Source organism: Mirounga angustirostris, unplaced genomic scaffold, assembly GCF_029215605.1.
Source record: "Mirounga angustirostris isolate CCGP_5_RB_7025 unplaced genomic scaffold, mMirAng1.0.hap1 SCAF_7, whole genome shotgun sequence".
In the NCBI taxonomy this organism is placed as follows: domain Eukaryota; kingdom Metazoa; phylum Chordata; class Mammalia; order Carnivora; family Phocidae; genus Mirounga; species Mirounga angustirostris.
Genome location: NW_026991715.1, coordinates 146,975,481 through 146,989,885, shown reverse-complemented (window position 1 = coordinate 146,989,885; position 14,405 = coordinate 146,975,481). Strand labels below are relative to the sequence as shown.

The following is a 14,405-nucleotide window of genomic DNA, read 5'->3' as shown; positions in this document are numbered from 1 at the left end:
AACACTCTTCCTCCCCAAATAAACTCACAGGAGGGTAACTCATATCCTGTTACCAAACCAGAAAGAATCACACTTGGTTTACGTAGGTTTTACATTTTACAAAGAAAAGCAATGCCTTCAAGACAGTTTTCCACAGTTAGCTGCGTCTCGCTCTACCTATGCTCTAATCGGATTCATATGAAAACATTCAAACTAAACACTAAAATGAATTTCACACCATCTCTTTTTAATTAAAATAAATTGTCCTAATTCTTCCTTGGAGACAATAGGCCAGTATCACACAAACACACGTATGATTTATAAAGGTCAAGTGGCTGATGTGACACTAGATGAATGGGGAGGAAACACTCGAAGCAATTTCAACCCAGGCTTAGGTACTCAAAGACTCTGAAGTCTCCAAAATCTTCTGGGAAACAGAAAGCATCTCCCGCAGCCCTTCCTGTAGGGATGAGGGTCCAGGTCCGAGAGAAGGGGTGCGACCCAGCCAGAGCCATGACACCACAGGACTGACTGGGGCACTGGACCCCAGAACGCCAAAACCCGGAGGAGAAATGGAGCGCCGTGGGACACCACAGAACTGTGGGACACGCGTGGACATGCAGGGGGCCGTGGGACCCGTGGAGCCATGGCACAGAAACGAGGCCTTCGGCTCCCTTCTGGCATCCCCATCCTTGGGCCTTGGAGGGTAACGGAGGCTGCCCACGCTACGCCTTCCTCAGCCCCACGGGGAGAACGTGGCACAGCAAGCAAGGCAGGGGTCCCAGGGACGGTGAGGCAGCCACGGACGAGCACAACTGGCAGGACAGTGGGCAGGAACGGTGGCTAATGGGGCGGCAGGACATGTGTACATGGCCACCTTACAGACTGGAAGAAAGACAGCCTCTCTCCGAGGTGGGAAGAGGCTGCAGGTCCCGGAAAGTGAACCCGAAGAAGACAGTCACAAAGTACGTCATTGACTATCATTGCCAACATTTAACAATTCAGCGCTTCCAACACACACACAAACACACTGGAATATAACTATATGATTCAAAAGAAAGATGCAGGATTTGTGAAAAGTATCTATACTATGGTATGAGACTAGAACCCAAGTTCACAATCCGATGCCGTACCCTTGTCATCATGGTTCCTTCAATCACCGAAGACTGCCCGTGGAGATAAAGACAGTTGTTTAAACGCGAGGGCCAGCGCCGCTCCCAGTCCTGTCCCGGGGATGGCCCAAGCTGGCACCCCATTCCCTCAGATGGCCCTCCCAAGATCGGGGGCCAAATGTTGCTAATCCCCTATGAAGCATTCCTACAACTCTCTCCAAAGTCCCAAACCAAATCTCCGGCCAATCGGTGAATCTGTAAGTAGGAAGGCAATCAACGGGGACACCACGGAGTCAGAGATCAAGATCTCGGGGACCCTAGAGTGGAATTTATAGCGCTCGCCTGATTCCACAGGCAGAGAAGTAATCTTCGTAATCATTAACATATACCAGCTACAGCACTGAAGAAAGGCGTCCGAGGTGGAGAAAGCCGAAGTGTGGCATGACTCACCCCACTGGCAGTCTTCCTCTGTGCCTACTGCGGAATTGTTCCCCATAAACCAATCCCTATAAGTGGAGCACAATCTAAATAGCAAGCACGCTGGGTAAACTTTAATCAATAAACAAACAAAGGCAGGATATGGCACCATTGCCTTAAGTGGACATTAAACATTTAAAACTCATTTCAGAGACGGTTATGAGACTCAGTAAGCATGCTGAGAAACATGCTGTCTTGAAGGGTCACTATTTTTTCCCTCTTTATTGGAACAGACGTTTAAGCAAATGACAAGGACAGAAGTGTAAATGGTGCATCTGCAATGGGTCAGGGTGTTTTAGCAGCCCCTCCACGATCAAGGATAAATGTTCCAGAACATGCAGTCAAGGGAGTAACCTTGCAAACACAGCAAGCTGTTAGAGCATGTTGAGCAATGAACTCTGCTAGACAAGAGAAGGCCCATGGTGGCAAGTATTTTACCTAGGATGGGGGAAAAAAAAAGATCCTGCCAACATCTTCCACCTACCCAGGTAAATCGAAGCAAGACTTCAATAAAACGTGCTTCGTTGTATCCAGACATGACCATAGCATCTGGTCCACTTCATCAGGAGTCTCTTGTGCAGAGAGCCTCCAATGTACAACATTAAATCATGAAATTTTAAGTGTACGCGGAAATCCAGATTTTAAAAGTCAAGATTACCCAGTCCTGCCTTTATTTCTCCAGTGTTCCATCCTGCTTTCTCGAACATTCTCGTAGAGCCGCGCTTCACACAGGAGTGTTCATGTAGCACACCCACGGCCACCTGCTCAGCGGCAACATCAGCCATTTCAAAGACTAGCTGGGCTCCTAACACCCCCTCCCCCAGGGAATCTCTGGTGTATATTGTGATTAACAGCCTCACCCCTTCTTCAGAGAAGCACTTCCTTCCTAAAGCCCCCATGCTCTCGGCCCATGGCCTGCCTCCTCCTTCTCAGCCAAGATGCAGAGATGGAGGTCCTCGGGGACCCCTTCCCCGTGCAGCCACCCCCACCCGCGTATGTTCCTGCATCCTGGGTGCCCCAGCCTCCCTCCCTCCAGACTCACTGGAGGTGGGGTCTGCTTCCTGTAAGCTAATCTCCCACCTGTGCCCAGTATCCTATCCCCTCCTACGGCCCCAGGGACTCTGTGTAATCAATTATCTCCTCCTCTCTTCAGCCTCTTCCTTCACCTGGCCTTTCCCCATCACCACTTAAGGATGATTAAGTAACGCTCTCTTAAAAGCTGTCCCCTGCTCTCACATCCCTGCTGGCTGAGTCAATAACTGTCTCCTTTTATATCTCTTCCTTCACCTCACATTTGTTTCTCTGCTCATTACCATCGAGGTTCTTCCCCCAGCCCTGCCCTGAAACTGCTCTGATGTATGCCACTGCTTACAGGTTTGTGTTCCCCCGAAAAAGATACGGAAGTCCAAACCTTAGTATCTATGAATGTGACCTCACTTAGAAAGAGGGTCTTTTCAGATGTAATTAGTTAAAATGAGATCATGCTGGGTGAGGGTGAGCCCTACATCCAATATGACCAGTGTCTTTACAAAAAGAGGAGAAGACAAAAAGACAGCCACACCAAGAGAATGGCATGTGGGTACAGACTCAGGTTGGAGGGATGCATCTACGAGCCTGGGACCGCCAAGGACTGCGGACAACTCCCAGAAGTTAAGAAGAGGCAGAGAAGGATTCTTCCCTAGAGCTGTCAGAGAAAGCATGGCCCTGCTGACACCTTGGTTTCTTTTTTCTTTTTCTTTTTCTTTTTTTTTACTTCTAGCCTCCAGAACTATGAGAGAAAATATTTCTATTGTTTTAAGTCACCCAGTTTGTCATATTTTGTTAGAGTAAACCTAAGAAACTAATACACAGATCATAGGACTTTCAGTGCTATCTCCAGGAAAGTCCTGGACAAACCAGGATGACTTTGTCACTCTGCCCTCTGGCCCACGTCAGCCTCGAACTCTGCATCATCCCATATTCGGAGGGATGCCTCTCCCTTCTTGGATCCCATGATGCCTCGCTCTCAGCTAGACAGCCCATCTGAGGGCAGGTAGGGACTCAGCTTTCTCAATCTGAAATCATCATTTTCAATTCCCCTTCTTTATTCTGTATGGAATCAACAGCCAAGAACTTGGGGATCATACACAGTGCCTCCTTCTCCCTCCTGTCCTACATCCATGAAATCATCAACACCTACGCATTTCTAGAATTCACCTAATTCTTTACATTTCTGCTACCATCCCTTTAGCTTAGTGCCTCATGACTGCTCGCTCTGATCACAGCGGCAAACTCAGGATGGGCTCTCCCTGCTGCCTTTGCCATTCTGAACACGGAATCTGTCCAGATGGGGGAGCTTCTTAAGGGGCCTTCAGATGCCGGACAATATTGAACCCCTACAACTACTTCGGCCTCATCTCCCTCCACCTCCTCTCCATAACCTAAATGAAGATTTCGTGGCTCACCTTACAGGAGACTTGCCAGGACCTGCTATGCTCCTCTCCCTCACTTGCTCTTTTTCTCTCCCCGAGACGTCTCTCCATTCATCAGACTCATAAACACCTTCTAACAATCATTTGGGACTCAGTTCTGCTGTTGCCTCATCCCAGAAACCTGTAACAACTCTCCTAAAACCCAGGCTCTCTGGTTCAGATGCCCCTCTCCTGGGCTCCCACAGCACCCAGCCAAGACACCTGTTAGGACCCTTAATAGAATGTAATGCAATGTTCCTTTTGGCTTATATTCCTTGAGATATTCTAAACCCTTAATGGGGACCATGTTTTTTGCTCTATCTCCTCAATATTTAGTACAAACAGGCACATAACAGGCACCTGTTAAATGTTTGTAAATCATTTGCTCCAACTTAAACATATGCAAGTTGAAATTATGCTGAGAGGTCATTTACAAACTATGGGATTAGTCCAAATCCCGAAGAGTGATAGTACACTCCATGGGAAAGGGCGGTGGGAAACAGATCCTCATACCCAGGGGGAACGAGAATACAGAATGGCTCAACCTTCATGAAAGGGAATTGGGCAATATCTAGCAAAACCACATATGCATTTATCCTTTGACATAGCAATCCCACTGCTAGGATTCTTTTCCAGTGGTACCCTTGTAAAGGATTAAGAGATGTCTGCAGTAGGCGTTACTCATCATAACACTACCCATGACCACAAAGGACAGAAAATACCCTAAACATCTCCCATTGGGCTGATGCTGAGTACACTACGGTTCATCACACGATGGAGAACTATGCGCTCTGAAAAGGAGTGGCATGGAGGGTGCCACTAGGGAGTGGACTCCAGGATATACCACCATGTCAAAAAAATGCTAGACCGAGAAAAGAAGCACGGACCTTAAAATAGAAGTGAAAGTTTAGCTGAGTGCAGAGAGAGGGAACAGAGTGGAGAAAACACAAGTGAAGGCAGTTTCTCTGAACACGCCTCGTTTTCATTAATGAAACTCTGCAACACTACATAATAAGGTAAAGTTTTTTTAATTTCTAAAAATCAAAAGGGAAATTAAACAAATGAAACAAACCAGGTTTTGAGTTGGCAGCATAACCATGCAAAAGGAAATTCCTTCAAGTGAAGTAATTGCTTTAGTTTCCCAAGGACATTGGTAGCCCGAGGACTAAAAGAAGAGAAGCAGACCATCTTATAGCACTTTGAGTCATCAAAAACGACTAGAGTTGCTTGACTCTCTCTGAAACGATGCAGGGTCTACTGCAGGAAAAGGCAAAGGAATGACTGTGGTGGCTGCAGAGACTCAGGATTCTGTGCCCAGGACAAAAAGACACAGACAGAAGGTAGAAGAGGTTCAGAAAAACCCTAGGATCTTAGAGATGAACTGGAAGCATCCAGAGGAATTATGGTGCTTTTTAAAAAATTTTTCCTGAGTTCTGTACACTGAAAAGACCTAACACTGGGGATGTCCGTGCTTAAATCAGCCCAAAATGGCTGATTCTCAGGTCTACGGAAGGAAGCGGCTGAGAAGAATCAAGAACATCTTGCTGTCCCAGAGAGTAAGCAAGCTAGCAAAGGCAACCTGGGTTATGTCAGAATAGTTCAGAAGCCCACTTGAAGACGCTTCCACGGGCTTAAAATGAGATGATTTCACCCCCTATAAGCATCAAAACTGCAATTGCTTGAAATAATTCAAATGTTAAAAATCCATATATTAACAATGATTCTAATAACCAAAATAAGAAAACAAGACAAAACAAAAAGTAAACATAACATCTTACTTGCTCCCTTTGGATAATGTTAGAGAACCAACTAGTCTTTAAAAAAACAAAAAACAAAAAAACTAGGAAAGGGAAGAAAAGGACAAAAGCATTAATTCTGACTTTCCTATATGAGCTGTAGCCTCAAGATATTCACATAGTTGATAAGGGAAAGTTACTTTATACAGAAATATTCTTGTTACTAAATGAAGAAGGAATAATAAAATTAGGAAATCCCAGCTTTACACCGTTGAATGAATCGGTAGATTCCGGCCATGACCATCACGGACTGCTAATTTCACACTAGACAAGACCTGCCTTCCTACAGATGGACACGGTACCATCCGTGCCACAGGGGAGACAGAAAGATTCGAACCTGAATCGAAGCCTCCTCTTGATACCTCTATGAATTCACACAAATATTCGAGACAGAACTTTTGAACACCAAGGGGATGCACTTGGCAAAATCCAGACTGTGGGAAATGCTATAGGACAAAGAGCTCGGATTTCTTCTGTAACTAATTTGCAAAGGAAGCAACAACAACTACAACAAAACAGAAGACCAACCAACTGAAGTGTATGAGCTCCATTTAGATCCTGATTCAACCCAACTGTTAACAACAACAACAACAACAAAAAAAACGCATCAGCATTCATGAGACCATCAGGGATCTCACAATACTCACTGGATGTCAGATGATTTTATGGAATTGGGTTTGTTTTTTTGTTGTTGTTTTTTTGGGTTTTTTTTTTTTTTTTTTTTGCATTTTTGGTCTGATGCAATCATGGCACCGGGAATTCCCTTTCTTTCATAACCATGTACTGAAATATTATAGATACAATTATATGATTTTTTGAATTTGCTTCAAAATAATTTGGTGGGTGTGGGGTGGAGCATGCATGTGGATTTAAAAGAAAAAAGGTGGGACATGAATTAATAAATGTTGGGTTGGGTGTTCCTTAGATTATTCTTTCTATTTTTGCAGATATTTGAAATTTTTCATGATATAAAGTTTAAAACATAAAGCTATTTATTGGATGAATTATTAAAATATAATATCTGATTAATTATAGTTGGTTTGGTAATATAACTGTAAGTTCCTTGAGGACAGGGACAAAGACTAATTTATTTTTCATCCTGAAGGCTTAGAGTACCCAGGGTAGAGAGAGCCCTAAATAAATTTTGATAAATAAAAGAAAAAAATGACTGGACACACATACTAAGTAATTAATCCTACAGATCCACTGACATTCTTAAGACATTAAATCAATTCTGTCTGCCATGCAGTGTGACATAGGGAGATCAAGGCATTTAAGTTTTGTGGTAAGACTAAGGCTTTGTTGGGAAACGCTGAAGTGAATTTTTTGTTACTTGGTTTTATTATTATTTCTGTAGATCACATTTTTAGCCCCTGGTTCGAATGCCTAGGAGGCTCGCAGCACCTTTAAATAAAGGCGGCCTTAACAATGGGATTTTCTACCCATAATAACTCCAATTTTGAATTCTTCTCGAGATTGTAGTGATCAGTTTCGGAATAGGAAGTTCTTGCAATGGAGAATTTTGCACTTGTACTTGTATTTTAAATGATGTCTAAAACACGAGTCACAGAATGACAGAGCAATAACCATTGTTATTCTCTATCACTGACTATGGAAAATGCATGTAAGTGATACCCTTGCAGTCCGAGGGTGCCTGCCCCTCACCTTTATAGGAAATGACCGGGTGCTCCGCTCTCTGGCACTGAGATGCATCTGTTTCCGGCTGGGCGAGTCTCCACCACCCCAGGCTGGAGAAGAGCCATGCAATGACGCAGGTCCCCTTCATGGTGGGCAGACGGCCTTGGACTCTGGGCACTTATCTTCTAACCAGAAGCTCGTCTTCCTGTCATGTGGGGCAAGTGCCTAAAACACACAAAAGAGAACAATTAGATGACTGTGAGTTCAGGTTCTCCGGTGGGTGGTCTTTTAGTTAAGCCTCATCACTAGCTTTAAAAAAGGAGAGCCTTCGAGGGCTTGGACAAACTTACCTTTTTCTAGGTGGTATTTCAAATACATGTGAGTATGTCTTGGTACAGACCTCTCTTCCGGCCCATAGTTTTATGAAATAACCCATTTATTATAAAAGGAGAAATGTTCAAGTTTAACCCGTACCAAGTCATCACTCCTGAAAAAAGCAGTTTAACAGCTGGGACCGCTGATGGTTTTTCCCTTAGAATATCTTCCTCGCCCCCTCACGCTAGCACAGATCCATGCGTGGAAACCCTGAGGATCCCTGCCCTTCCCTTTTTGACATCCAAAGCCCCTGTTTAACACCACGACCACTGTCTTCTCTCAATAACCTGATACTATGCTACCCAACTCTTAAAAATTGCCCATATTTGGTGAATGTATCCTTTGAAATTTATAGATGACCTGCCTGCAAAGCTTCTGGCTGGAAATCCAGCATGAATCAAATAAAAAGCCATAGTGAGCACCTACTGGGTGAAATGAAATTGCTAGGCTGGGAGCTGGGAGACTTTAAAGATTATGAATAATTTAGAAGATTAATAAGCTTTAAAATAAGATGGGCTTGTAAAAATAACTGTAAGCCAAGCCATTAGAAAAGCGTGGAAAGGGGCAGGAGTGTTTTAGGACTTAGGAGAGCACCACCACCATTTAGAGGAACCCAGGCAGGTCCCGTGCAGAGCTCACATTTGGGTTTCATACTGAAGAATAAAAAGGATTTCAACAGATGGAGGATTCTGGAAGTGCATTTCATGCCAAGGGAAGGGGGATGAAGACGTGCTCCTGAGGAAGGAGGCGGTAATAACAGTTTGGGGAACAGTTTACTGTACTTGAGCCAGATCCCAGGAGATATAAAGGAGAGTTAGTGGGAAGCAGTTTAGACAGGGGCTTGGGTTAAGATCTGGAAGGGGCCCTACACCAACGTCTGAGGTCTCTATTTCTAGTCAACAAGCTACCATGGTAGAGTAACTGCAGAAGAAATGTAAAGGGTTGTTCTCAGAATAGTGTATGCAGGAAATTGGATAGAGAAGAGCATAAAGATAGAGAAGTTAATTTGAACCTACAGTAACTATTCAGGAGAGAAATAAATGAAGCTGTGACTCTGGGTGTTATCGATGTGAATAAAAATTCAGGCAAGCACAGCAAACACTCAGTGTGATGGGAAAGGGGAAGTATGGCAAACTAAACATGGCCACGACTTCTTCGACCCATGAAAGCCGGGTTTATGCCCGTTCTCTTGGATCTGGATTGGCTCTGTAACTGCTTTGTTCATTCGAATTTAACTAAAGTGATGGCTTGCTAGTTTCCAAGCCCATACCCTAAGAACCTAGCAATTTCCACTTCCTGTCCCTTAGAACACATTCTCTGGGGTGCTAAGAAACCAGAATCAGAAGTCCCAACTAGCCGAGACAGCCATGTTACAGAAGCCACATATAGGGACTCCCAGGGACATTTCCCACTGAGGCCAGCTTCCCAGCCATCCCCATCAAAGCTGAGTAAAGCTGAAACCCACCGAGTAACCTCAGTATCACAAGAGCAAAAGAATCACCCAGTTGAGCCCTGCCCAAATTCCTAACCTCCAAAGTATGAAATATAACAAAATGGTGGTCATTCTAATCTGCTACATTTGGGGCAAAAGAAAGCAAAGAGGCACAGACTCAAGACAGAGAATACAAGTGACCATAAGAGCAGTAATGCCTCTCATTTAGATATCATAATCAACAGAAGAACTTTATTTAGATGAGAATATGATCATTCAGTTTCACGTGTGTGGGGCTTAAGATGCCGAGAGGATATTTAAGGGAAGACAGCAGACTGCGGCAAAGCCAGGTTGGGTGCTAAGAAAAACAAGAATTCAGAGACAGAACTGGAGGTTTGGAATGTTTACATTCTGGATGGGGCTAAGCTTCACCAGGGGAAAGCAGGGAAGCAAAAGAAAGGGTTAAAGAGAACCACCTACTGGGAAACTGTAATTGAACAAGTGACCCCCACAAAGAGAAGGAAAACAGAGATGGAGCACCAAGGGCACAGGGCAACACAGAAATCCAGTAGGACTGGAGCACAGACATTACACATTTTATTTTCATTTTTTAAAGACTGAGTTGTTTATTTTAGAGAGGGAGCAGTGGCGGGGGGCGGGGGGGGGAGGCAAAGGAGAGAATCTTCATCAGGACAAGGAGATCTGGACCAGGGGCACCAGTCCGACGGACGGGGGCGCTACCTGGTCTCGACCCCGAGACCCAGCACAAGTCCACCAGGAGCTAAGAGCAAATTCTTCCCTTGCACGTAATTCTTCCATGTGTCAACACAGACAGACCCGCTGCCCATGGACTTGCCCTACACTGAGAGTAGTCCTCACTCCTGTCTCCAGCCTGACTCGGCTGCCTCCGGAAGGAAAGGTAGAGAAAAATCACACAAGCGCCTAGAACGTGCCTTCCCTGGGATCCGGAGAGTGACAGAGAAGCGGGACATGCCCTGTCAAGTTAAAGAGCAGCTAAAATAGGACACGGAGTTCGACTGGTGAGGAGACAAAATTACAGGCTGGCCACGTTAACCTAAGGAAAGCGGGTTTAATGAGAACAGGTGATTTTTAGAAGTTTGTAATTTTCAGGCTATAACATGCTACCTCTTTTCTCAAAATAAAGACACTATAAACAGCCGTCCCGGGAAGGTGCCAGGGAAGGGCATTCAGTCTTCACTTAGAGTGGGCTTTTCTCAGATGCCACCCGGGGAGGCTGATTCCTTGAATGTCTTCTCCTCTGCATAGCGTAGATCTCAAGAGCAGGTCCCTCCATCCTGGACTCGGCAATTCTAACTTCCCCTGAATATAATAAAGCTCTTGCCTCTTGGGCAGGGGCATATTTATACCAGGGCTTTGCACGCACCATCTCAGCACTAGTGACAATTAGAGCCAATCATCTGTTCTGGTAGCTGCCCTATGTATTTAACAGCATCCCTGGTCTCGACCCACTCAATGCCAATAGCGCCCCTGGCCCCACGTGTGCCAACCAAAATTGCCTCCATTGCCAAATCGCCCCCGGTTGAGAACTTCTGATTTATATGGATCACAATCCCTCTCCTCTTTAGAAATTAGACAAGCTGTCATCACTTGAAAGTTCATTTTAAAATACTTACATAAATCACCCAACTGACTTTGTATTGACTCATTTCAGCAAAACTCCAATAAAAATGAATGTCCCATTAATTACGACTACTTGTTTCGCTGGGGAGACACCTTAGGAAGGAAATTTCAAAGGATCAATTTCAATAAAAGTTGTTCTGGTGTCATCCTAGGCACCTCTGGAAAATTCAAAATATATTAGGTGATTTCATGCTAAATAAGTGATTTTGCCAATAGGCAGATGTAGCACAACAGGCTGGTTTGGGCTACAAAATAAAACATTTTTGTTGCATCTACTTTAAAATCCCTGAAGCCTTCCTTTTAGTTTCCTGATGTGGGAGGAACCCCCTATAAGCTCCATCTAAATAAGCAAAACTCTGTATATAAGTGTTTGTGCAATAAATAACATTTCCCATTCACACCCACACTGCAAATGAATAGGCTTTGGTGAAAAAATGACTATTCCTTTTAGTCTAAAAAAAATGCTGTCAGATAAAAAAGAAATCCAAAGAATGAAAGCTTACACAAAAAGTTTTGCTTAGGGAACAAAGTCTAACCAGTTATTAATAAAAACAGACCTAAAATAAGCTTAATGTACTTCTGGGCAGGGGAAGCAGTGTATCCTCTGAGCTCCAGACCTACTGTATGTTTGGAAGCGGCCGGACCCGCTGGGGCAATTCAGAATCCACAGAAACCCTCCGGCCCAGCTCCTACCTGCTGGCTTGAAGGACTTTCATGGGAGAGAAGATGCCTGAGTCGGGCAGGGAACAGAGCCACCGAGCTGACCGAGAGGGTTCAGGGAGCCGGGCCCCATGCCTGCCTGCTTGCCTGTCTTCAGCCCAACTGTCCTTGTATCAACGGGATGAGGCTGCCCGGGGGCCCCCGCATTGTGAGCAGCCAGTCTGTGGAAACATCAGAAACACAAACGGCACAACAGGTAGGAGGGGATGGACAGACACTTCTTTCTGCAAGGTTGACGTGTCATCGATCTTCCCACCTCTTGGCCCTATTCCAAGGCTCACCCAGAGACTAAGTCCCAGCCCAAAGTGAAAGCAACATTCCAGTATCCGGCACCCCCGACACCCCCTGGCATGGCCAAATACAGTGTCGCGCAGTCATCCTCTGCTGAGAGGTAAACAGCCCTGCCCTATTCAAAAACCCTCAGGAAGGAAACCCAAGGAACCCAAGGAAAGGAGGGTGCCTTTCACCCACAACCCGTCCGCTAATGCCACGGCCACTCCTCCCCCTGCAAAGGCTTCCCGCCAGCCTCTCCGGCCTAAGCAGGGTCCTCAGAGGAAGCCTGGCACACACATCAGTTCATCGGCTGGTGCCGCGGGCCCCGGGCCAGCCCCGAGTCAGCCCCGAGTCCGCGACACCAAGGGTCACGCTGGTTCCCCCTTCTGCGCACACAGCGGCCGCCCACGCAGCAGTTCCCTTCGGGGAACCACGGGCTACCAATTACAGAACCTGCTTCCTCATCACTGCTTGCATGGGGGCTCACACGACCTGTCCTGTTTCTGAGTTTGACTTATTTCATTATGGACTGAACACATCGTTACGGTCCCGAGACGATGCATTCCAACATGCTCACCCGGCCGTCCGCATGAATCAGGAATGGCACGGCCAACATTCACCCATCCCTTGCCCTGAGCAAACAACACCAGGAGGTGGTTTGTGCTATCCCCTGGCACGTGAGACAGGAAATGAGTCAACAACCCGCTGAATTTGAGGTGAAGGGCAGGTGAGATCACTCTGCAGCTGAGAAGGCAGAGGCTCAGCCAGGGTCAAAGATCCTACAGGTGAATGAATCTAAGACCAGGGGAGGGAGGGGCGGCCTCTAGCCAACCACACTGAAGGGGGTCACCTGAGCTCAAGGTACAGCCCTCCGACACAGCAGGGCAAAGATGCAGAGGCCACAGTCCAGGCAAGAACTGTCAAGCAAGTGAACGTCTACCCCTGCATAACTGTCAACCAGAAGTCAGAGCAAAGTCTCAGGAAACACAGGAGAAAGAAGACAGAAGCCATGGCGTCTAAAGAGGTTTCAGCTACAGTGTTCAGAGAAGAGGAATGAGTGGATGCTCCCGGAGGACCAAAGCGCGGGCTGTGTTCGGGGCTGGAAGGCACGTATCTTGAATGAATCCATGGTCTCTCTTTAGGATAGTATCAGATACTCTAGGTGCTGAACAGGAAATGGGATTAAATGAAGAATCAATAAAACAATAAACTTGCGTTAATGCACAGTGCTCGAGTAAATAGATTCTTCTAACCTTTTTCAAAACCAATAACTGAACATTTTATTCTTTAGGAAATAAAGTGAAATTAAAGCTCTCTTGTTATTGAGTTGAGTCAATGAGGAGAATCAGGATGTTCCCAAAACATACTGCCTTTTTGCTTGTTAACATACATTTTTTTGGTAAAAATTTTTATATTATTTTAACCCATGTACCTTGACTGCCAAGTTTCAGCCAAAAAGGATTGAACGTAAATGACTTAGAGAAATATTTTAGGAACGTGTTAATGAAAACACGGACTGCCCGGACATACAGGGGCACCCCTCGTGGCCACCTTCAGGTAACTGGATAAGAAGTTGGCTCTGTTACTCATAGATTTTTATCCTATTTGAACAGAGATAAGATGGAATGTGATGACTATATAAAATGACCTCATGATATAAATTGGGAAAAAGCAAACATTAAACGATTTTATACATTTCAGTAATGGTTTGGCTCCAGTGACCTTGTTTTATATCTCTCTTCAAAGGGAACTGTTACTACCGTTTTGCCTATTTCCCCTTGTTTAGCCCCAGATCGCCTGGAGGAACCATAAAAATAAATGAAGTCCATTAGATAAAATTATTATTTACACAAAGGCAATATTATCTGTCAGCAGGCTTTAAAACTAAGTGAAAGTTCACTCAATCCACTTCTGTGCTAGCTAAAGCAACCAGAAGCCCGAAAGAAAGAGATGGAGAGAGAAGAAGGAAGGAAGGAAGGAAGGAAGGAAGGAAGGAAGGAAGGAAGGAAGGAAGGAAGGAAGGAAGGAAGAAAAGAAGGAAAGGAAGAAAAGAAGGAAAGGAAGGGAGAAAGGAGGAAGGGAGGGGGAACGAGGGAGGGAAGGAAGGGAAGGAAGGAAGGAGAAGGAGAAGAGAAGAGAAGAAAAGAAAAAAGAAAAGAAAAAGAGGGAGGGAGAAGAAAGAGAGGGAGAGAGGGAAGAAAGAAAAGAAAAATAATGGGCCCTTCAAGGCAACACAACTGTATCAACAATTTCTAACAGATTCATCCAGAGACATTTCCCCAAGGCAGGAAATTCATATGGACACAATCAGAAATCAAGTGATAAATGACTCATGGTGGATAAATTACTATTCATAGCTCCCACTGGTTTTATTTTTTATTTTTTTAAAGATTTTATTTATTTATTTGACAGAGAGAGGAAGCACCAACGGGGGTAGAGGCAGAGGGAGAGGGAGAAGCAGACTGTCCACTGAGCAGGGAGCCTGATGCGG

At 45.1% G+C, this 14,405-nt stretch overlaps 1 protein-coding gene across 5 annotated transcripts in view; it reads right to left on the bottom strand.

Moving 5' to 3' along the window:
- Nucleotides 1–14,405, bottom strand: part of SEMA5A (semaphorin 5A) — a 472,196-nt gene that overhangs the window by 300,094 nt on the left and 157,697 nt on the right. For all 5 annotated transcript variants that reach the window (XM_045863616.3, XM_064596872.1, XM_064596869.1 and 2 more), the window contains exon 3: nt 7,480–7,677. In XM_045863616.3, coding sequence (XP_045719572.1) covers nt 7,480–7,600 — 121 coding nt within the window. In that variant the 5' untranslated portion in view covers nt 7,601–7,677. The remainder of the gene's footprint in view (nt 1–7,479; nt 7,678–14,405) is intronic.